Source organism: Monopterus albus, unplaced genomic scaffold, assembly GCF_001952655.1.
Source record: "Monopterus albus unplaced genomic scaffold, M_albus_1.0 scaffold63.1, whole genome shotgun sequence".
In the NCBI taxonomy this organism is placed as follows: domain Eukaryota; kingdom Metazoa; phylum Chordata; class Actinopteri; order Synbranchiformes; family Synbranchidae; genus Monopterus; species Monopterus albus.
Window position 1 is genome coordinate 2,203,946 of NW_018127943.1, and position 22,106 is coordinate 2,226,051.

Sequence of the window (22,106 nt, forward strand, 5' to 3'; positions counted from 1 at the left end):
CTAAGTGATGCACACACACAGAGATTAAAAACAGCAACAGGACCGCAGAGGATAATATACACTGTACAGAGCAATGTCAAGAGGACACTGGTCATGGTAAAACACACAATATGGTATAGTGTGTCACTAGTTAAATAATCACTGAATGTCATTTTTTGCAAGAATTCCTCTCCTCTCTTCTTTCTACATTTGAGCCAAAAACATTAGTGATTCACTGGTAGGGTTGCAGCGGTATACCAGATTCACGATACACCATGGTATGAAAATTGATGGTTATTATATCATACACATTTGCTTGTTACTGGTAGTGAAATAAAAAAGGCAATGTGTGCACACCTTTCTCCCCCGGCAGCCTGTCAGATATCACAAATCTCCATCAATCAAAAAGAAATTAAAGGACACATATTATGCAAAAGTATTTTTTGACATTCACATGGGTCGCTGGTGTGTGCAGAGATCAATCCTTGGTGAAAATAAACGATAGTTGTACTTGGATACAAAATAGTTAAGCAGAGCTCCACCCCAGCCAGCTACAACAGGCAAATTTGAATATTTCCTCTGCTACTGGTGCTAAAATGCAGACTAACATATTATAGTGCTTTAAATAAAAAGGTTTACAACTCTGTTTATGCCTTAGGGTCAATCTAGTGCTGCAATCCAGCTCAATCAACTGTCACAGTCACTTACAATAAAAACGACCCTTTTGTATTCATTCATTTGAAGGTCGTTGTAGCTGATAATAATACTAATTGTGCAATACCATATACCGTAATACCGTGAAGCCATGATGTTTTTTGAGACGGTTATCTTACCATGAAAATCTCTGGTATAAAATCTCCCTCAGAGCCACATTACAAATCTGCATCAGCAAATGTAATTATTAACTAGACTTGTCCAGATTTGCAATGATTTGGAAGAAAACAGGATTACTGGTGGCTGGAATTGGATTTTAATTATGTAAATGTTATTAATGTCCTTATACTTCTCTTCTCTTCTCTTCTCTATGTGATGCCACCAAACTAAGTTAATACTGATCCTTATTAAACGTCTTGTTAATGCAGGAAAAGAGAGAGAACACAAAAGGCAGCTGAAACAAATATCATGCATTTATATACCTATGTATCCAATAGACCTCTCGCCCAGTGTCAGCTGAGATTGACTGAGATTTCCACTTTTTTCCTGCCTGTCTCTGTTATTCTTTTTCTTTCTCTCTATTGCTTTGTAATCATTCTTTCTGTTTCACACTCTCACTCATCCTGCCTTGTCTGCTCTGTGGTGATAATATCTCTGCCTGTAGAATGAAACAGAGCACTGCTGATAAATACTAGACAGACGTGGTGGTGAGAAAGAGAGAGAGCTCAGAAGAAAGAGTTTGTACTGTACGCACATTAGAGAAAGAATGCATGTCATGTGGTTTTGGGAAGTGGGATATTATCTGTGCTCCTTAGTCCTGTGAATTTCTGAGTAGATTTATGGTGTTTGGCCTCCATTTGCCAAGAAGTATTGATGTTCTCAGCCTGTAGAGCATGTGGACAGGTATAAAGGAAGTCCCCTAGAAGAGTAAAACATTTCTTTGCGGTGTCATGCCATGACACTGGTGCCGTAAAAATTCTGCTGACACAATCTTGAGTAAGTGAACTTGCAACCTGTTTTATTTCTCCCTTTACGTGTCTGCATATCTGCATGCAGAGCTCTGTGACCTATTTGTCCAGACAGGACAGATGAGTGCATTTTCCTCACTTAGGATAAATTAAACTCTGTGTCTGTGGTTTTCTCCACAGAAAACAGCACCAGTTTAGGGAACTTGAAGTTTTAGTCTTGAAGCATTGCTCAGTTATGTGTAATGCAAACACAAGCCTCTTTATACAGTACTTACCTTATGTGCATTGTGCACATGAACACATTGGTAGCTGCAGCCTAGAGATTCTTGTTTGTATTTATGTATTTGCTCTCAAACTCACAGGAGGAAGCCACTGTTAAGCACTGGTTTCAGTCGTTTGTGTGATTAATATAGCAGGCGTGAGTCAATGATTGAACCAATGTATAGCTGTTCATTTACTTGACATCATCAAGGCCATCCTACCATGTTATGATTCTGTTTGCACGTTTTTTGAGAAATCTACTCAGTATGAGTCAGCTAAGGAGGAATATTTTACACAAGGGCACACGTTTTGACTTAATTATTTAAGTAATTAATTATAATAGGGTTTCTTTGTCATAATAGATTTTTCGGAATTAATTAGAGAAAGAAAAAAAGCACCTCAGATTTGACTTAAATGTGTCCCAAGGAGTTTTACCTGAGCAGACATTAGCTGTTAGATCTGATTTAATGCTGCCTATTTTGCAGATCAGTTAGATCAAACTAGGTATTATTGCACATTCTTGTCAGGTTGCTCTAAGCTAATAACTCAGAAATGGACATTGTCTTCCATTTTGCTGTGGGCCTCCTGGGCGCTGTCTGCACCCATGTTTTTGAACAGTCTCGGTCAAAGCGCTTTTGTTTGACTCACCTCCTGAAGGTGGAGGTCAATGCAAATCACCGAAAAATGATTTTGAGTGACGGTGGCAGATGTTGTGTCTGATGCCATTCAACAGTGTTTTAGGATAGACTGCGGCTGTGCTGTGTCTCTGTGTGTGTGTGTGTGTGTGTGTGTGTGCGGTTTTCTCTCTCTGCCCTTGAGCCTTTATCAAGTCCTTCTAATTATTTTATTATGCAAATGAGTCACCATTATTTCATTAGCGAGGCAGCCAATCACAGAAGCTGATTAGGAAGTAATTAGCATGCAGTTGGTTTTTCTCTCTCTTTGTGTCCTTGTGAATTGAGGGGAGGGGGCAGTAATAACCCATCTGGACACACACTTGTGCATATACTTTGAAAACTGTAGTAGAGATTCGTTAAACTGTATTATACAGTAACACACGGACAGACAAATGGACAAAAACACAGTGCACTTCTGGAATGTTTAAAGCACTCCCAGTTTTGATTAGATGCCTGAAATAAGGTCAAAGGTTAACACAAGTAAAGTCAAGTCATTTATATAGCACATTTAAAATAAACAAGAAGTTGGCCAAAGTGCTTCATAAAAGGACAGAAGACAAAAACCATAAATGGGAATGTGACCTCCAGTCCAGAAAGCACAGTTACAAACGGTTTGAACCAGACTAAAAACTTAACCTTGATTAAAAGCAAGGAAATAATTTTTTTTCTTCAGTTGACATTTAAAAACAGAGAGAGACATGATGATATCTGAATATGCAGAGGGAGGTTATTACACAAAGCATTGACCACAAAACTGCATTCTAGTAGGATCATAGGGATGTAAAATATCAAGGAACTAAGAGGGAGCAGAACCTTTTAAGGTTCTGTGAGTCAGAGGAAGGATTTTAAACATTCTAGTAATATTTTTATAAAAATGAATCAAATGACTATAATAAAAAGGGAGTCATTCACAGTGACAAAGTCACAGATGAACAACATGCCCTCAGTGTACACAGTGTTTTAGCATCTTTCAGTTCACTGTTTTGGTTTTCCACTTACTGTTTTATGTCAGCCTCACCACTTAGTGTATAGCATCATTTTTGGCACAGTGGGCTGATATATTTATCAAAACAGTTATAAACCCACTGTACACTTTCTGCTCAGCATCAAATGGGCAAACAGACATAGTTAGTGACTGTCTGATGAACATAATGGAGCATTTAGCAGCTAAAGAGCCAGATATTTCCCTCAGGGCCTGGTAGAAACCACAATGAGGAGTGAAAGGAGAGTGAACATTGGACTTTCATCAGGTGGACAGAATCATGACTCCAAATGAATGCAAAGCAGCTGCTAACAAGTTATCAGAACAATATCAACTTAAAAATAACAATATGCTGCCCCCAAGTACGTTAAAATCAGCAGCTCTTGAAGGTTTAATTCCACTAGCAGAGCATACCAAATGGTCACAGATACATAGATACTCCATAGATACTCTTGAGTCTTATTTTCAGCAAAGGTAAAATAATAGTTTAAGATCTGCTCTTCCCATTAATGACAACAAGGATTTATTGTCTTTTGGTGTGTGTGTGTGTGTGTGTCTGTTGCTTTAACTTGGCAGAACAGTGAGGAAAGGGAGAAGTGTTAACTGAAAACGTGGGTGAGCTAGCGTGACATTTGTGTGTGTGTGTAGACAGTTTCACACATATTTAGTTTCTATACACCCCCCGATACTGTATATCGCTAATACTGCTTTGTAGATTCAAGTCATCCCTATAAACACACCAGAGTTACATGCTTTGCTCATGTAGAGAAGCTACCTGACAGCAAGATGTAAACTGACAAAAACTGAGTCATGGACTTTTACACAAACACACCGGGCACACATTTTTAGACATCAGTAGAATTAGATTGTTGAGTGTATAATATAATAGTTAATTGAACACAAACAAACATGCTGCCATGCTGTACTTTGTGTCTTCTGCATGTCCCTGTAGCTTGCTGTGACAAAGACTTAATTGAATTGAATTGGAGTGAAGGCTGAGAGGCTGGTTTAAAGAATGATGCTGAGAGGAATGTAATCCAATTCATCTTTGAGCCTGTGAGTCACAGCCAACCATACAGCCATCAGCCAAAGACAGTCGCTTAGTTTGATGTTAACTTGTTTCTCCTCCAGCGGTGGCTGTCACCTCCTGGTATCCCTCTGTAGCGGGAGCTCAGATCAGTGGGGTATCTGTAGGCCTGTCACTCTGCTCTCCATCACAGCCGGCACAGCCCGCTCTAGGACACAGGTAGCAAAGCTGGAGGCTAACTGAAAGCTAAGAGATGTTGCTGGCAGTGCTGGTTGCTCATAGTGCTTCAAGGTGGTTTGTTAGTGGATATAACCATGCCATCTCTATATCTTTCTTACCTGAAAATGTGCTCATTTTGCACCAGAGAAACATTTTTTGTGTCCTTGTTTAGTCAGTTTTTATCCCTGGCCAACATGGTGCCTTTCTCTGTAGACTTTGTCATTGTCCCTGCATGGGTTCTCCCCAGGTGCTCCGGTTTCCTCCCACAGTCCAAAGACATGCAGCTTACATTGATTTGCGACTCTAAAGTGTGTGTGGTTGTTTGTCTCTAAGTGTCAGCTCTGTGATAGACTGGCAACCTGTCCAGGGTGGACCCTGCCACTTTCCCAGTGCCAGCTGGGATTGGCTCCAGCCCTCCCTGTGACACTATAAGCAGTATAGATAATGGATGGATGGAGTTTAAGCTGCATACAGTTTTAACATTCTTCATTCTGTCAGAGTTCTTTTGATCAGAACAGTGGCTAAACAAAAATAGTCTTACCATGAGAACCAAGCATGTTTGACCTTTTTATTCAATTTAATTTTTTTTTTTTTTTGCAGATTTGGTATGATCAACATGTTCAGTCATGTTTTTAGCCTAGACTTTGGCAAAAATGTATATAATATTCATATTGTGATAAACTATTTATTATCATCTTGGGTTTGGTTTAATAACAAATTCATTGTTATGTAAGCACTGGTTCTGGCTTCTCAAATGTACATATTTGCTGTCAGTCTTCTTGAATATACTTGGGTTTTATATTGTTGTTTAGACAAAACAAGGCTTGGGACATTTTTGCTATTTTGTGACAATTAATAAACCAAATAATAGATTTATCATTGTCATATAAATGAACATTAGAGTTAATATACAGTATCTTAGATTTTAGCTACATCATGACATATATCACTATAATAAAACTATAAATAAAAGATTTTATCCTTGTCATCCAATAGTACTTTAGGCAACTTCAAGAAGTGCACAGATGATGCATTTCTGTGATCACTAGCTACCAGTGACTTGGATCACATGACATTGTGGTTTTTCTTATCCACAGTTCTCCTAGTCATTTTATTAACACAAGCCATTGCTAGGTCAATGAATCAGATAGCTAGCAGTACCCATCATGATATTGCTCTCAGCAATATTGCCAGTACAACCCACATATCATTGCAAGTTGATTGATTTAACTAACCATCAGGGACAAGCGGCGTCTCTCTGTATTAGAGCGAGTTCCTTTGTAGGCAGGCCCAGGGGTGGCCAGTTCACACATGGTCGTCCTGAGGTGGTGGTGATGGGCTCAGATGATCAGCTGGAGGCCCCGATGGTTGATCCTGACTGGCCTTGAGTGATTGTTGGAGCTCAGTCTCCTGGTGGTTTGTTAATGAGCTGAGACCAAGATATGCACAGAAAAACCACATACAGGAAAGTTTTACTGGATAAGACCAGAGAGGAATTCATGTTAGATTCAGTGAATTTGTTCATTAACTATTCATCATTTGAGGTGAACTAAATCTTTTGTTTCTCTTTGCAGGCAGCTGTACATTTGATGAAGGTTTCTCTCAGTGTGATTACCAGCAAGATCCCTATGATGACTTTGACTGGACGCACATCAACACCAAGGAAGTACCATATGTGTCCCCGGATCTACCACAAGGTGAGGCTTGATGTTTCTGTCACCAGATCTGATCACCTCCATTTAGTGTCCATCTCCTCCCGGTGGGGAAAGAAATTCAGTCCAGCGCTGTACTTTAGTACTTAACAGACTGATGAAGCAGCATTGTTACATATCTCATGTCTGAAAAGGGCTATACCGTATAAACAGTATTGCAGTTGTTAGTGTTCAACTATTCACCAGCAATTACTAGCAAGGCCCAAGAAAATGCTGCTCTGGACAGCCCTATTAATACCACTGACACCTGTCCACTTCTGCATCTCATCCACATCTTCTCACTCTCACCTCTTTTTCAAGACATGCTGTCCTCTCTTTTCTCTCCTTTCCTCTCCTCTCCTATTTAATCAGTTGCTTTTTTCTTCCATGATGATGATGAAGGGGAAATTAAATCTTTCTGCCTCAGGGCTGAGGGTCTAATTAACAGAATATGAGGTCATTAATCAACAGCAGGGAACAGGGAAGGTTGCCTACTTTACAATGTTAAAGCAAAATGTTATAACAATATCCATCTATGTGATGTTGAGATAGTAACTGGCTTTACAAAACTAAAAACAGATAAAGAATGGTGCATGAAAAATGAGGTTTACCGCAATGATGAAATAGTGTTAAAATGGAACAAGAAATGTCAGTTTGTTCATTTCTTTTAGGTTCTTTATCTCATTTCCTTTCTTTTTCCTGTCCCATCCTGTCCTTTCATCTTCTGTTTCCTCCTTCCCTCCACCCGTTTCCTTTCCTCATCTTCTTTCCCTTCCTATCTTCCCCTCATTTGTTAGGAAAATTATGACTTTGTTTCCATGACAATGCAATGCCATTATGTTTCTCTCATACTTATCATCATGACAACCCAGCCACATTGACATTTAGAGAAAGGTTCAGTTCAACACCAGCTCTTTACAGTTTTAACATATACACATTTCCTCCCAAAACAGTGTGTTGCTGTCTGGTACATGTGGTCTTGCATAAATTTAATCAGTGACACAAGTGTGGGGTGCCTTGCTCAATGGTACAGAGCCAAAGTCTAGCATTTAGTGCTATTAATACCAAGTGGTGTTACTATGCAGAGAGGGCAGGGTTGGCAGTTTGAAGAGGTTAAATACTTTGCCCAAGAGTGCAGAGGTAATGCCTAGAATTAGCAAGGCATTAGTGCCTGTAGAAGCTAGTGGAATGTACTGGGGCACGAGGATGGCAGAGCAGGTTAATGGCTTGGAGAGTTTGGTTGGGGGGTTGGAGGGGGCGTGGGGTGTGTTTCAGAGCCTTGCCTAAAGGTAACGTAGCATGAACTGACATTTGATGTGTTAATAATGCCAGCAGGGTGTGGGGCAGTGGTGCAGTGGGAGGAAATGAGGTTGCTGGAGGGGATTACAATTTCAGAAGTTGGTTTTGGTTTTTTTTATTTGGAAGGAGTAGTAGGAAATGGGTGAGAGGTTGAGTTGGTAGCTCAAATGCCTTGCCTGGGAACACATGGGTGATGTTTATTATTAGAACCTCTGTTTTCTCAAGCCAATAGTAATTTACATGAGGCTACTCCGGTCTGGCTAGCTGCAGTCTTCCTGAGGGCATGGCAGGAAGAGCAGTGGCATTAAACCTGTTTGCCTTTTGACCCTTGACAACAAAAGGGTAATTACTGCCTTAGTATTTGGCGTATGAAAGAACTTTGGGAGTGAATTTATTTAGTTGATTAGTAGTTTAGGAAGGAGGGGTTATATATTGCCAAAGGTATTAGCAGTAGAAAAAGATTCTTAGTGTTTTATGCAGAATGCTTTGAGTCATCAGATTGTTCAGCCAACAGTCATACTTTTGTTGTTCAGAACCAACAGTGATTCATCCCAGGTGCTACCTGCTGTTTGTGCTTGGAATCAAATGGCAAATAGCCACTGAGTGTGGCAATACTGAATGTGTAGGGATGGGCTGGCCACTTCTGTAATAGAGAAAACCCTCTTCTGTGTAATCTCTCTGGGGTTGATGCTGGCACTAGTCACCATGGCAGAGTCTAAATGCTACGCTGACAACGTGTGTTGTGCCAGTTGAACATTCATGGGCTGGGGCTGTGTGGCTCAGTGGACTGAACCAGATACTCTTGACTCCTAATGTTGTCAGCCAGTACCACTCTAAACCTATTTGGCATGCCATTCTCTCTTTCTTCTTGTTTTCTACTGTGTACTGTCTAATAAGGCAGGAGAAGAAAGGCATTTAAACTGCAGCAGAGCTGGCTCCTTGTCCCCCGGATGTTTTAATAATGACCAAATCATAACGAATACAGCAACACAGATCATGCATGGCCTAAAAACTACCATCAAATCAAAACCCCTCTGACAAGTCTTTGCAAGAGCTGAACATTAGGAACAGCAAGAGCTGTGGTGATTGAAAATAAAATAAAGATGATCTCAAAAGAGATTTCATATTTCATCATCAGCTAGAGAAATGCGCCCTGTCTCACTTCCAGTGGGGAGTCATGTTTCTGCAGTCTGGACGAGCTGTACATTTTGTTATTTGTTATTTTAGCTGTTACCCCAACAGCAGGCTGTTATTGTTTTGCTGTAGAATACTGTCCTCTGTCTACCACAGTGCCACTGTTGTTGTTACTGCATGTGACATATCTGGGTCTTAAGGCTGTCATGGGGGTATTTTTAACCCCATCATTATGTTGTGTCATCATTCTATTAGCAGCCATTTTGTGCTTTGGGAGTTCAAAGACATCAGCCATTTTAGAAACTGGCAGACTTCAGGTGTCAGATGTTCTTGGCATCACAGGGTCTGCTTTCTTAGCACGGGTGTTGTATCAGTTCCATGTACTGTCACTCTTTTATTACTCATATTTTCCAATGCTATTTTTTGCAGATTAGATATTATTATTGTTCTAAATCTCTCTCAGCTCAAATTGAAGAATTTTTGCCTAATATCATTGAATACCTTTATTATTTCAATAACCCTGCAACCATAAATAGACTTTGTCAACCAAATATTGTAATCATTTACAAATATAACTCACCTATTTTGAAGCATGCAGTATTATGATTAGCTGACGTGCTTAGGGTTATATTTTGCCATGTTGATATGACATATCTGGGTCTCTGACTGATAGGAGTATTTTTAGCTGGCACACCATCTTAATAGTCATCTTAAAGGCACTTTTCTCATGTCACCATATTTGCTTCAGTGCCAAAGTGAAGGAACAGGAGTGACATCCTTCATGTGTTCATTTAGATGGATTTAGGTGACAGTGTTGGAGAGGGAGATAATGGTGCTGGCTTTTTTCCCCCTTTTTTTGATTGGCAGTAGTTCAACTTGGACACAGTTGTTTTGAGTCTTGTTGGTGACATTCAGAACCAGGAAAGAGGATTTTTGTAATGCTTCAGTGGCAAGGGTAGAGGTGTGTTTATGTGCATGTAGAGTTGGGGGCTGGGTGTTAAAGACAGAGGAAAAAATAGATCAAGAGAGAAGACGTGCCAAACCAATAACTAGGATATAATGTTTGGTACTGAAAGGCTGCACAGGCCTGTTTTATTGTTTCTGTTCTGCAGAGGAAAGTGTTTTCTCACAGTAGATTAGCTAAACAATAGCTGATAATCACCATTGTCCTAGATCCTATTGTATAGAGCATATTGTATATGGTATAATGTGCAAATAGAATTAACCATTTAAAGTGAAAGGTTCAGATGTTGTGTTGTATTATATTGCATTGTATTGTTTTTCATTTTATTCAATTCAGTTCTGTTTAATTGGCATTTAATTCTGTCTTATTGTATTCTGTTATGCTCTGTTTTAAGTGGCAGTTTTTGGGGATTTTTATTTATCACATGCAGACCACAGCATGTGAAATGTGGAAATTATGTGGAAGTTAGAAAACACAGAAAAACAAAGGGTAAGAAATATTGCAATGTCTTGTAGGATGTAGAGTACTTTTTTACACATTTAATCACTGTTCTCAGATGCTCATGTTTTCATGTAAGAGTAATTTTTATGCTGCATGAAAGCAAAGACAGTTGGTTTACTCATGCATGTAGCATCAGCTGTGAGCATACAGTTTACTCTTTGGCATGTCCGGTCATACAAACAGTGGTACTCACTCTAAGTCACAGTATGCCTCTACTGGTCTCTTAAAGCAGTGAATTTCAGCAGGTATGTAGTGTTTAAGTACAAACAATTGATTCATGGGTCATGATTCAGGCCAGACTGAAAAAACACAGTGACCCCAATCTATCTCTTATTATGTTTTTCAGCTTTGATGACCCTCTCCTCATCTTTGTCTCTGTGTCCAGGTTCCTACATGTATGTGGATGTCTCTCAGTATGATGTCGGGGAGAAGGCTAGGTTTCAGCTGCCAGTCATGAAGGAGAATGATACTCACTGTATTGACTTCAACTATCTCCTCACCAGCCCTGATGGCTCCAGCCCTGGCACCCTTAATGTCCTGGTGAAGGTACTGAACATCAGCACACTAGAACAGAAATACTGCTGGTTTTTTGTCTGCAACAAAAGTTTATATACTTTTACATGTCCAGAAAACAAGCTCTTCTTGCCTTATTAATTTTCACACATGAGCATTAAAATAAAGACAAATTTAAACCTACTTACTGGCCTTCAGGCAATTTACATTGTATGAGGTTTGATTTTATTTTACTTTCTTTCAAACTTCTTTCTTTCTCTCTTTTTATTTTTTTTTTACAAAACACAAGATTGCTTTACTCCCCAAACAACTCCAGATGAGTTAAAATGCTGACTTAAAGCTTTCTGTTTGTAACAGATGGTGAAGCTCGTCTTTAGTTAAAAAAAGCAGTATTCATGGGAAATGTGGTCTGGATTTTATGAAAAACAACCACAAGCAAAGCAGCTACATGTGACAGAGGCAGCTGACTGCCTTGTCTTAACAAGACATTGTGCAAAGATGCCTAATTAAGCCAGTTAGTACCTAATTTCACATTGAAATGCTGGCTTTTACAAACAGCAATAATGGAATTTAAATTCACTGAGAGTGTTTGTATGTTGAGATCATGGTGTAAGATTGTTATTTTATTGGACACCTGTGAAAGTACAATCCACAATCCTAGTGGACATATCTGTCGTTGAGGGAGACCACTCTGATCGGCTGTTCAGCTTAACAAATCAGGGCATGAGAAGAGAATCATTCAGGATATAGTATCTTATGATTTCTCCCCTTTGGCGCAGTTTCTCCTTGTTTTTTGTCTCCACAACCTCTTTTCTTCTTCCACAACCAAAAGACCAGCGGCAGAGAACGGCTGTGCCATTTGCAACTTCTTCTCAGACAGATTCTCGAATAGAAGCAGCTATAGACAGCAGCTGTTGTGAATGAGAGCTGCTTTGTTTGTAGATTGAACTGTATATTTAAAGTCTAGCTCTTCTTCTTTCCCTTTCTGAATGGAGATTACAGATACCGCCACCTGCTGGTATGGGGAGTTATTGCTCTCACGCAGGCACAGATCATACATATTTGGCTGTAGTCTGTGCAGTGTGTTCAAGTGCCATTTTTTGACCCAACTGGCCCAGACATGAGGCGACTCTACAGTTGGCCTACGTCACTGCTAGTTTTTTCATGCCGGCTTGGTGTGTCTCTGCCCTAAGAGTTGCTAGACAGCTGTCATTTTACTGGTTTTATCACTCTTTTTAAGAGGGAAGTAGCAAGTGTTGCTGAGTAAGACATTGAACCCCTGCCAGTCCAGAGGGTTTGTACTGTAGCTGACTCTAAACTAAAAATTGGATTTAGATGGTCTAATTGTGTATTGCATTAATATTTTTTTGTTTAACTGAATACATCTCAGGGTGACAGAAAGGAGACCTCTCTCAGTGGATCACTAAATGTAGTGGGCTAAGTGTTACTATGCTCATTTTGCATGCCATCTTATGACAAATATATTTTATTCTTTGTTTTGTCATCTTTAGGTTAACAAAGGTCCTTTGGCCAACCCCATATGGAACGTGACATCCTTCACTGGTACACACTGCCTCAGAGCACCACTCAAATTCTCATTTCATAACCTTTTCTCACACTTGCAATTTTATTTGCTTGCACTGACTGTAATTTTGTTGTTCAGGTAAAGACTGGCTGAGAGCTGAACTCGCTGTCTCCACATTTTGGCCTAATGAATATCAGGTAACTACTTAAATAACAACCAGCAGCTGCATTAATACATGATTCCTTTAGCATTTCCAGTTTTGCTCATGTGAGTGCACAAGCACCACACACACAGAAGTACAAACACATGCACATGCTATGAGGCAGGCATCTTATTTATCTGTGTTGACTGAGACTCAGGAGGTGACGATTAGGCTAGAAAGACACTGAGTAAAACAAGTTGAGTGTGTTTACGTGCATGAGTGTGTTTCATCAAACTGATGACAGATGGGTGACAAATTAAAGGAAGAACTATAAAGTGTCTTAGCAAAGTGTTTTACCACCATGTGCCAACAGAACAATTTCAGTGCACCTTGGTATTGACTCTCCAAGTTTCTAAAGTCTACTGGAGGGATGAACACCGTTGTTGCACTATGCTGAACATGTGTGCATGTGTGTTTATCTCATCTTCCTTCCTAATTTATGTCAGGCTACATGATCTGTGTATGTGTTTGTTGGCAGGTGTTGGCAGATATGTTCATGTTGCAGGATAGCTGGTCTCTGAATGTCCTAGCAGGCATATACTCACAGTGATCATGTTAACACACACAGCTTGGGGACCTATAATATTACTGTAAGGCGAAGTGTGAAAGCATCCTCCAAATGGCCCATCTGGAGCCTACTCTCCCAGTGACGATGGGAGGAGATCACCAGCCTGAAACTCGTGTGTCAACATGTTTTAATTGAACATAATCATCCCAGTTTGGTGAGGCTTATGTAGGTTTTTCTGGATATGAAACAGGTTATTGGATTTGAGGTTATGAAAGCATTTTTTTCATGTTTGAACATGTTTTTGTGTTAGCACTTTAGCTTGAGTTGTAATGAGACTGGTTTCACCAAGGGAAGACGAGGCACGTGACAGACACATGTAGACACATGTAGTCACGAGCACACTCACAGAAGAACACATGCATACACAAAAGGCATGCCCCCGTGCAGCACTGTTAGGTAGACCTTTTAATTTGTGTCTGTTTCTTCCTTATTTGAATGAAAACCTAACATTGCTTTTACTTAATGAGTGAATTCATGGATTGTCAGAAGACTGCAATATAGTTAGCCAACTGCAGATTTTATTTTTACTTTATTAGAGCTGCCATGATTAGTTAATTGATTAGCTGACTGAGTGAAAAGTAATTGGCAACTTGTTTGATTGTTGATTAAAATGTGTTAGAACTTATAAGCAGTTTGAAGTGATTTGAAAGGAGGATTTACAGTATTGTAGGACTGTTGGTTTAGTCTGGTACATAAACTCAGCAGACGTAGCTTAGGATTCGGACTATAATGTGAAATTAATCTTAAAAAGTCCCCTCCTGGAAGGTTTAAGCATTTTTATTCAGTGCCCATACATGCTTACATCATTGTGATAGATGTCATTGGTTGATAAGATGTATGCTATCACTCAGACTGAATCTAGAGTGATGATATGTCAGTGTGCTCAGCCTTCTTCACTTCAGAGTTGCTTTGCCCATGTAAGAAAACATGTAAACTCGAGCTACAAGTAATCCTGCCTCACACTGGTGAGATCGGTGAGTCAGTGCCTGACACCTGCATGAACAATGCTGTTTCCTCAGAGCTAACCACCATCACATCCATGAATTGCTTAATTGAAATGGTGTAAATTCAGTAAGCAAATGGCAGTTGATTGTAAGTAAGTAAGTAAGTAAGCTTTATTTATATAGCACCTTTCATAGATAAAATCACAAAGTGCTTCACAAGATCAACAAAAGCAGAACAAACAAAATGACAATATAACAAAAACCAAAAAATAACATAAAAATAAAATAAGCTGCATAAACATATTTAAAACCAAAAACTAAAAATCAACCAAAGGCCTGTCTAAAAAGTGTGTCTTCAACTGCTTCTTAAAACTATCAACAGATTCGGCCATGCGTAAAGACAGCAACGCATTCCACAGTCTAGGAGCCACAGCCTGAAACGACAGGTCCCCCCTAGTCTTCAAACGGGTTTTGGGGACCATCAAGCTGGCCTGACTTGAGGAACGGAGAACACGCTTTGGAGAGTATGGGGTGAATAGATCAGCAATATACTGAGGAGCCTGACCATGAAGTGCTCTAAATGTTAGCACTAAAATTTTAAAATCAATCCTAAATTTAACTGGTAACCAGTTAAGTGAATATAAGACAGGCGTAATATGAGCTATTCTAGAGGTTCCTGTAAGAAGCCTTACTGCAGCATTCTGCAAAATCTGAAGACGATTTAAGGCTGACTTATTACAACAAATAAGAAGGGAATTACAATAGTCAACACGTGAAGAAATAAAAGCATGAACAATCATTTCCAAATCAACCTTTGATAACATTTTCCTTAATTTAGAGATGTTCCTCAGGTGATAAAAACAATTCTTAACCACCTGTCTTATGTGGCAATCAATCTTATGTGTGTATTCAGGTTTCTGTGACCCTGAGCTTTGAGGACATCATTCACCACGAACTCCCAAGAAATGCATTATCATTAACAGAGCTACATACTTAAGACTTGGCCTCAAGCCATATTTCTAAAAGCACAGAAATGAAACTGGAGTCTTTGTTTTGACTGCTGTGAAACTTGTGACTTCACTGCCTTAAAATGTGACTTGAGATTTGAAAACTAAAAACAAACTCACCTCTTAAATTTTATGTCCTTTTCATATTCAGCATTCAGAGACGTGAAAGACTAAACAGTGTCAGAAGACATACTCATATTCTTCACTTAAGTAAAAGTAGTAATACCACAGTGTAAAAATACTTTTTGCAAGGAAAGGTCCTGTATTCAGAATGTTACTTCAAAGTAAAAGTACAAAGTTATTAGCATCAGAATACCAAAAGTATCATGTTGTCTCGTGAGCTAAGTGTATTGTCACACCCCTAGAAAATACTCAAGTAAAGTACAGGTACCTCAAAATCTACTTTAGTGCAATACTTGAGTAAATGTACTTAGTTACTTTCCAGCGCTGCTTGCACATTCCTCCACACAGAGCATGAGACTTGGTTTGGACTCGTCTCAACTGACTTGAGATTTCACTTGGAAACACTTCTGGTTAATTGCTGTATATTGAAGTAAATACAAAAAAAAACTTGATTCTGTTTAAGAGAGTAACTTTATGCCTTTGCATACAAAGGACAAGAAATCATTAGGTCATGTTGTGGCTACCTAAATAAACACGCTTATAAGCAAGTATCAGGAGGCCAGAGAGGCAGGCAAACAGAGATGAAGGCTTTTAAAGTCAACTGATGTCTTTCTGCTTTGGTCCGCAGTGAGCTATTGGTGAAAGATGATAGGAGAGAGAGACAAGATAGATTGGCATAGGAGGGAGACTGAGAGAGGGAGAGTATGACAAGCAGGGGCTGATAAGAAATGGGTAAACAGTTCACGGCAGATTTCCTTTTACTGGTGATGAATGACAACAACTGCTCATCCTCTAGCTCTCTTTCTCTCTCTGTCTGTCCCTCTGATAGTGACCTGCCCCTCTCTCCTCCCTCCTCTTCCTCTGCTCATTACACTGCTCCTCTCTGAGTAAACACTGTTAGAAAACAGAGAAGGCAAAAGACAGACAGAAAGAGTGGGGACTGGGGAGAGGTGGGGGGTGAATCCTCTTTTTCAGTTGATGAAGTGAGGTGAAGCTAAATGGAAGCTCTTGTTGACTGCAGTGTTAATGCTCTACCTGAAATACAGTATATGGACCCTGAGTAGCAGGCTCTGTTGCCTCTCATGAGGCTGAGGCTTAAGGATGTTTAGCATTATACATGGAGTGTCATTCTCACCTCTAAGTGAAAGGTTCTTTTCTCCTGCTGCCAACATATTGACAGCCACCTCTAAGTGAAAGGTTCTTTTCTCCCGCTGCCAACATATTGACAGCTTTCACTTAGAGGTGAACTTTTCACAACTTTTCCATGTTGTTGGGTGACTTTTGAGTCTTGAACGGACTTTACCAGGATGTTATGTGACGGAGATGTATGTCAATGAAGGGCACCCTGCTGCACCTTCAGTGTTTGAATGTGTATACTTTCATAGGGTTTAAAAGTAGAAATAGAATCAGCAGCCCCAATTACAAATCACATTTCCACATTTTGTTGCTTTCCTTTTAATTTTTCTGTTTATTTTAACAAAAATATTTAGTTCAAAATGCAAAGAAAAGCAGATGGCGATGAGAATTAGTTAGGCAAATATTGGGCAAAGTTAAAGTTTGACCTTTTGTGGCAGTAGAGAAAAAAATGTTTCACCAAAAGCATTTGAATTCATATTGAAAACAATATAAATTTAGTAAAATAAGTAAAGACGGGAATAAAAATGCAAGTAAGCAAAAAAAAAAAAAAAAAGACAGACACGGATGATAAAGAAAAGGTTAGGCTCTCTTCATTGTCTATTTGTCTGCATTGGTTTCATTACTTGTATTTTGAGTAGCAGCCATTTTATGTGTACCAAAGGAGATTACTATGATCCAACAGGAAGTAGCTCATTTATCCTTCTTGGCTTGTTGACCAGAATGTGTAAATCCTGCAGCAGTCAGGATGGCGGCTTTGTGTTTATCCAGTTTTATGCACATAGCTGGCACCTATCAGCATATTCCTTGACAATTTAAATTAGATCCATCACTTTGACAGCAAATTTAAACAGCAGTAGTCTTACTTTGTAGCTTCCAGTGCACACATCCAGTAATGCATCTAAAACTCATTTCAGAGGTGCAGTTTGTGCTTTGGCATCAATGCTAAAAGGGGTTGATGATTTGGTAACAGTGTCATAAAAAGGTTTTTGATTTGCAAGCAGAACACTTACATGTTATGCAGTTTCACTTTTCTCCTGAGAACGGCATTTCCTGTGTTTTTGCTCTTGTATTTGTATTTTTTGTTTTAAGTTGTTCGTGCTCTCTGCTGAAACTGTCCTCTTACAGACTAATGAGGGAAAATAACTTTCAGATATGACATTATATTCTAATAATGACTTCTGTATGATTTAATATGTTCTTTGCATTAATATATTATATATTTTGCAAATACACTCAGCACAAATTTGAACAAATAAAACACACAAACCCAATTAGTAAATTAAAAAGCTAATGTTCTTAGATGCTTATTTTAAAACATTGCACTCAGGTGTTTTAATTGCTAATAATTACTTTCTATAAGGTGGAACCACTGTTTGGTGTGCACAAATAAAAATCTTTGGATTTGACTTTGTTTATAGTAAACACTATATGTTTATTGTTTTATTATGATGATCTCAATAAGACTGTTTACATAAAGCATTAAATTTATTAATACAAAGGTTTTCATCAATAATGATGATGAAGAGAGTAGTAGCTAAATCTTCTCTGTCTTTTCTCAGGTCATATTTGAAGCCGAGGTCTCAGACAGCAAAGCCGGGTTTATCGCCATAGACGACATTCAGGTGCTCAGCTACCCATGTGGTAAGTCGTTAGCATGCCAGCAATTAGTCCTAGTTCACTGAATAGACTCATAGCTTTGGCCACTAATTAGACTGTACCTCTGATGGTTTCTGTTGCAGCTGAATGGGTAGATAAGTGAGAAGGTGACACAGGAGAGGAGGGATGCAGTGAGAGGAGAAAGACGAGTCACAAAAAAAAATGAGAGGCGTAAAAAGGGAGACAGCGAGAAGGAGAAACAGAGAAAGAAGCAATGGGGGAGAGTGAAGCAGTAAATGAGACGGTATTAGGGCAATCATGGATAGAGAAGATTTTGACCACTCAGCACTTTCTCTCTCTTTGACCAACACACACACACGAAGTCGCACACACACACGGTGAACAGTAGCTGTCTTGTCTCATACTGACAGGAAAGAGTTGAAGGCTGCGATTCATTTTAAATTCTCGCTACATTTCAGGTCTTCTGCTCTCCTTCGCTTGAGTGTGTCCTCACTGCTAGAGGCCAAGAAAGAGTTGTGATGACGAGCTGTCGCTGTTAACAGAAAGGCCTGTTAATCTAAAACCATAGGCAGGTTCCTGGAGGGTCCCCATGTTGGAAAGGAAGCAATTACAACTCCCATTGGTCGTCTGTCTAGTAGCAGCGCTGAAATCTTTCAGGACAATTTTGCTTCTAAATAGATTTTATTGATTATAAGTCATAGAAATAAACTATCTTGCACAATCCCTTGGAGAGTTTCTGAGATCCTGGTATTCCTTTTGTCTCTGCCTCTGTCATAAGCTGTCGATATGTATAAAATTTGTAGACATTAATTTTGTCTGTAAAGTCACCTGGAATCTGATAAAATATGAAAAAAGAGCCCCAGTCTTTTAAAGGCTGAGGAGCAGCACTAATAGGAAGCAGCAAGTATTTGAAAAGGAATTAGTACTTAGTCTCCACAGTGGAAGCATTCATTCTCACAGCTGCATTTCTGGACACACAGGTTTGTGTGTGTGCACGCCACTGCATGAATGCATTTGTGCGAGCTTGTGTGTTTTCATTCACCATAGGAGCTGCTATCTATGATTGCAATCACCTCCCCAGAATAAAAAAGGTCATAGCTGAGCTGTATCTTCTCCGACTAAAAGGCCTGTTTCAGGTCTTAGTGTGGTAGTTAAAAACTGAAACTATATGAAATATAAACACTGATGTTACCACCCAGTGGCGATGCAGCTTTGGTTTCATCTGGCTCCGCTTAGGTGTAATTGCGGTTAAAATGAACATTTACCTTCAGGTACCAAAATGTCTTGAAACATCTACAGTGTGCTTGTGATAACCTGACCCTCTGGCTCTGCTACCTCATTTCCATTTTTAGCAGACAGATGAAATAAAACCAAAAACATATTACTTTGCTGTAAGCTCAATCTAGCTTCCTTAATTTGTTTGATTTCATTTCCTGTAGACAAATCCCCTCATTTTCTACGTCTTGGGGATGTGGAGGTGAATGCTGGACAAAACGCCACATTTCAGTGTATTGCTACGGGACGAGATACATCGAACAATAAACTCTGGCTACAGGTACAGCTGTATACAAACACATAAATGCAAACCGTGTTTTTGTGTATAGATAATGTGAAGGTATGTCATGCTGTGTTGAATGTTTGGGGGTGGGCACCATTTTTGGAGGCACATGCTGTATTTATCTGGATTGATTTGCATGTGTTCTTGTTCTATTTGGCTAAAAGGTTGTTTATTGACTGTGGTAATTCAAGATGGATATTCTCAGCTGACTGTAGCTAACTTGGAGCAGACCTAGAGATCCCATCTACAAGCGCGACAGACTGAAAAATAGGGGTGTGAGGAGATCTCGTGCTAGGAGATCCCGTAGATATCAAAACGTGATGACATTTATCATCATGCTGAAAGCTGTCTCACGATATCATAACATAACTTCATAACAAGAAACCATAACCACAGTATAAGTGCAATGTGTGTGAAGTGTGTTGAAAGGGGATGTTTAGCTATATTACAAGACATCATGTTTTCTTTTCTGTAGCAATTCTAGCTGTGAAGTTGTTTTGGTTTTATTTAACCAAGTTTTGAATTGTATTTTTTCTGCCTCCACCCAAATAAGGTGAATTTTGTTTATTATGCTAAAAGTGTTAAAGATTACCCTTTGCAAATTTTAACAGCATCACACATCTCAGAAATAATGGTTCAGTCACTGGAACTACTTTATCTCAGAGAAATAGTTTCTATAAGGAGCAGTAGACTCTTATCTTAAATGTATATTCTCTATGCTGTGAGTAACACAAGCTAAATTAAATTCAACTCTATTTTGTAAGAGGTGGGGGAAGAAATCTCAGTCAGATATCTCAGTGCCCTCGCAAATAAAAGAATTTGGAAAGGAACCAGCCCATTAATATCACACTCATCATCTTCGCATCTTAGCAGTTTCCCTGCAGATTTACATTGTAATGTTGATTAATGTGCACTGTCCCTATCAAATAAATACAACCAAATGCAACATATCTATATATATAGATATGTAATCCCCTAATGTAATGATGAAGTGATGAAGCACTGTGCTTCTAAATGCGCCACCCTCAGGACTGGTACATCCAATAATAAAGTGTCATCCACACTCAGACACACACACACAGACACACACACAGTGTGACTGCAGGCCATACATCCCAGCAGCTAACATGATTAAGAGTTTAATAGCTGCTGATGCCATTATGGCTCTATTGTAGTCATGACCTTCAAACCTGCTGTCAGTGAGGCGGAGGGGGGAGTAAGTGTGTGTGTAGATGGGTGTGTGTGGTCCAGTTCTGCCTTGTGACCTTGAGCAAGGCAGTTAACCCTCCGCAGCCACTGCAGCACCTGACCTGTCTGTCTGTCTTTGTGATTCAGAAGAGAAATGGAGAAGATATTCCTGTGGCTCAGACCAAAAACATCAACCACAGACGGTTTGCTGCCTCTTTCCACCTTAAAGAAGTCACAAATCAGGATCAAGATCTGTACCGCTGTGTCACGCAATCAGATCGTGGATCTGGGGTGTCTAACTTTGCAGGTCTTATCGTCAGAGGTGAGAATTTAAAAAAAATACTAATTCATAGTCATTGAATTGATTCACTGTCAACTCTCCTTTGTGTTCTTTCCTGTTTTTACTTCTGATTTTAAATTAAGTGTCTCAGAAAATATGTCTGCTTTAGTAGATAACTGCAATGGAAAGTAAAAAAGGTGGTTCAGTAATTTTGGAAACCAGTTGACTGTTCACTAAGCCCTCAAAATTATAATTTAGTACAGTACTTGAGTAAATGTACTTAGTTACTTTACACCTGTGGTTATTTCTGCTTTTACTTAAAGGATAATGTCGTTTCCTGAGATTTCCTCTTTATGTTATTGTTAACACATTTCATAAAGAGGCTTAAACCAACAATGAACACTGTGTACTCGCCGTAACGTCTGTGAATCCAGAACCCGGTGCAGCCCATTCGTCTGTGCCATAGGCTCCATGTTTCTTCCTCAGTAACTAGGTGAGGTGTGTCTTTTTTCAAAAATGAGTTTCAGAGGCTAAGAATGACCTTCACTTTTTACAGTCTCTGAAGTAACTGCTCTGTTCCTCTGCTAGCTTCTCACGCTCTTATGCGTATTGTGTGTAAGTTTTGTGTGTAACTTTTTGGAATGTCAGATGTCTATCCAATCAAATGCACATTCATTCACTGACAGCATCTGACTGATAAAAAAAAAAGTCATTAACACAGTACAGAGATAGTGTATTAGTGTGTGGAGGTTGTTTGTGTGTGTACATGTTCTGGTTGTGTGAATGGAAATTGTATGTGTGTGCACTCCAGCTGTCATGTGCAGCTGACATGTGGTTAATAAGGTGTCACCAATGTGTGTTTGAGATGGGATGCTTTATTCATTCACATCCAGTAGCTTACATATTCAATTCATCTCCCAGAGAGAGGCAGAGTGGGAGGGCAGAGAGGGAGGGTAAAGAGAGAGGCATGTCTACATTCATGTGTGTGTGTGTATATATATATATGTGTGTGTGTGTGTGTGTATACAGTATATATGTTTTTGTTGTGTTTTGATTTTAACGTGAGGTACACTGAATCTCCCCTGGAG

General features: G+C 39.3%; 1 protein-coding gene across 19 annotated transcripts in view; it reads left to right on the forward strand.

Annotated features, from left to right (window-relative positions):
• The window catches only part of ptprk (protein tyrosine phosphatase receptor type K), a 103,513-nt gene that overhangs the window by 34,811 nt on the left and 46,596 nt on the right, over positions 1-22,106 (forward strand). For all 19 annotated transcript variants that reach the window (XM_020603949.1, XM_020603952.1, XM_020603950.1 and 16 more), the window contains 7 exons: positions 6,342-6,464; positions 10,742-10,902; positions 12,381-12,432; positions 12,533-12,591; positions 17,935-18,016; positions 19,432-19,547; positions 20,886-21,060. In XM_020603949.1, the coding sequence (XP_020459605.1) occupies positions 6,342-6,464; positions 10,742-10,902; positions 12,381-12,432; positions 12,533-12,591; positions 17,935-18,016; positions 19,432-19,547; positions 20,886-21,060 (768 nt within the window). The remainder of the gene's footprint in view (positions 1-6,341; positions 6,465-10,741; positions 10,903-12,380; positions 12,433-12,532; positions 12,592-17,934; positions 18,017-19,431; positions 19,548-20,885; positions 21,061-22,106) is intronic.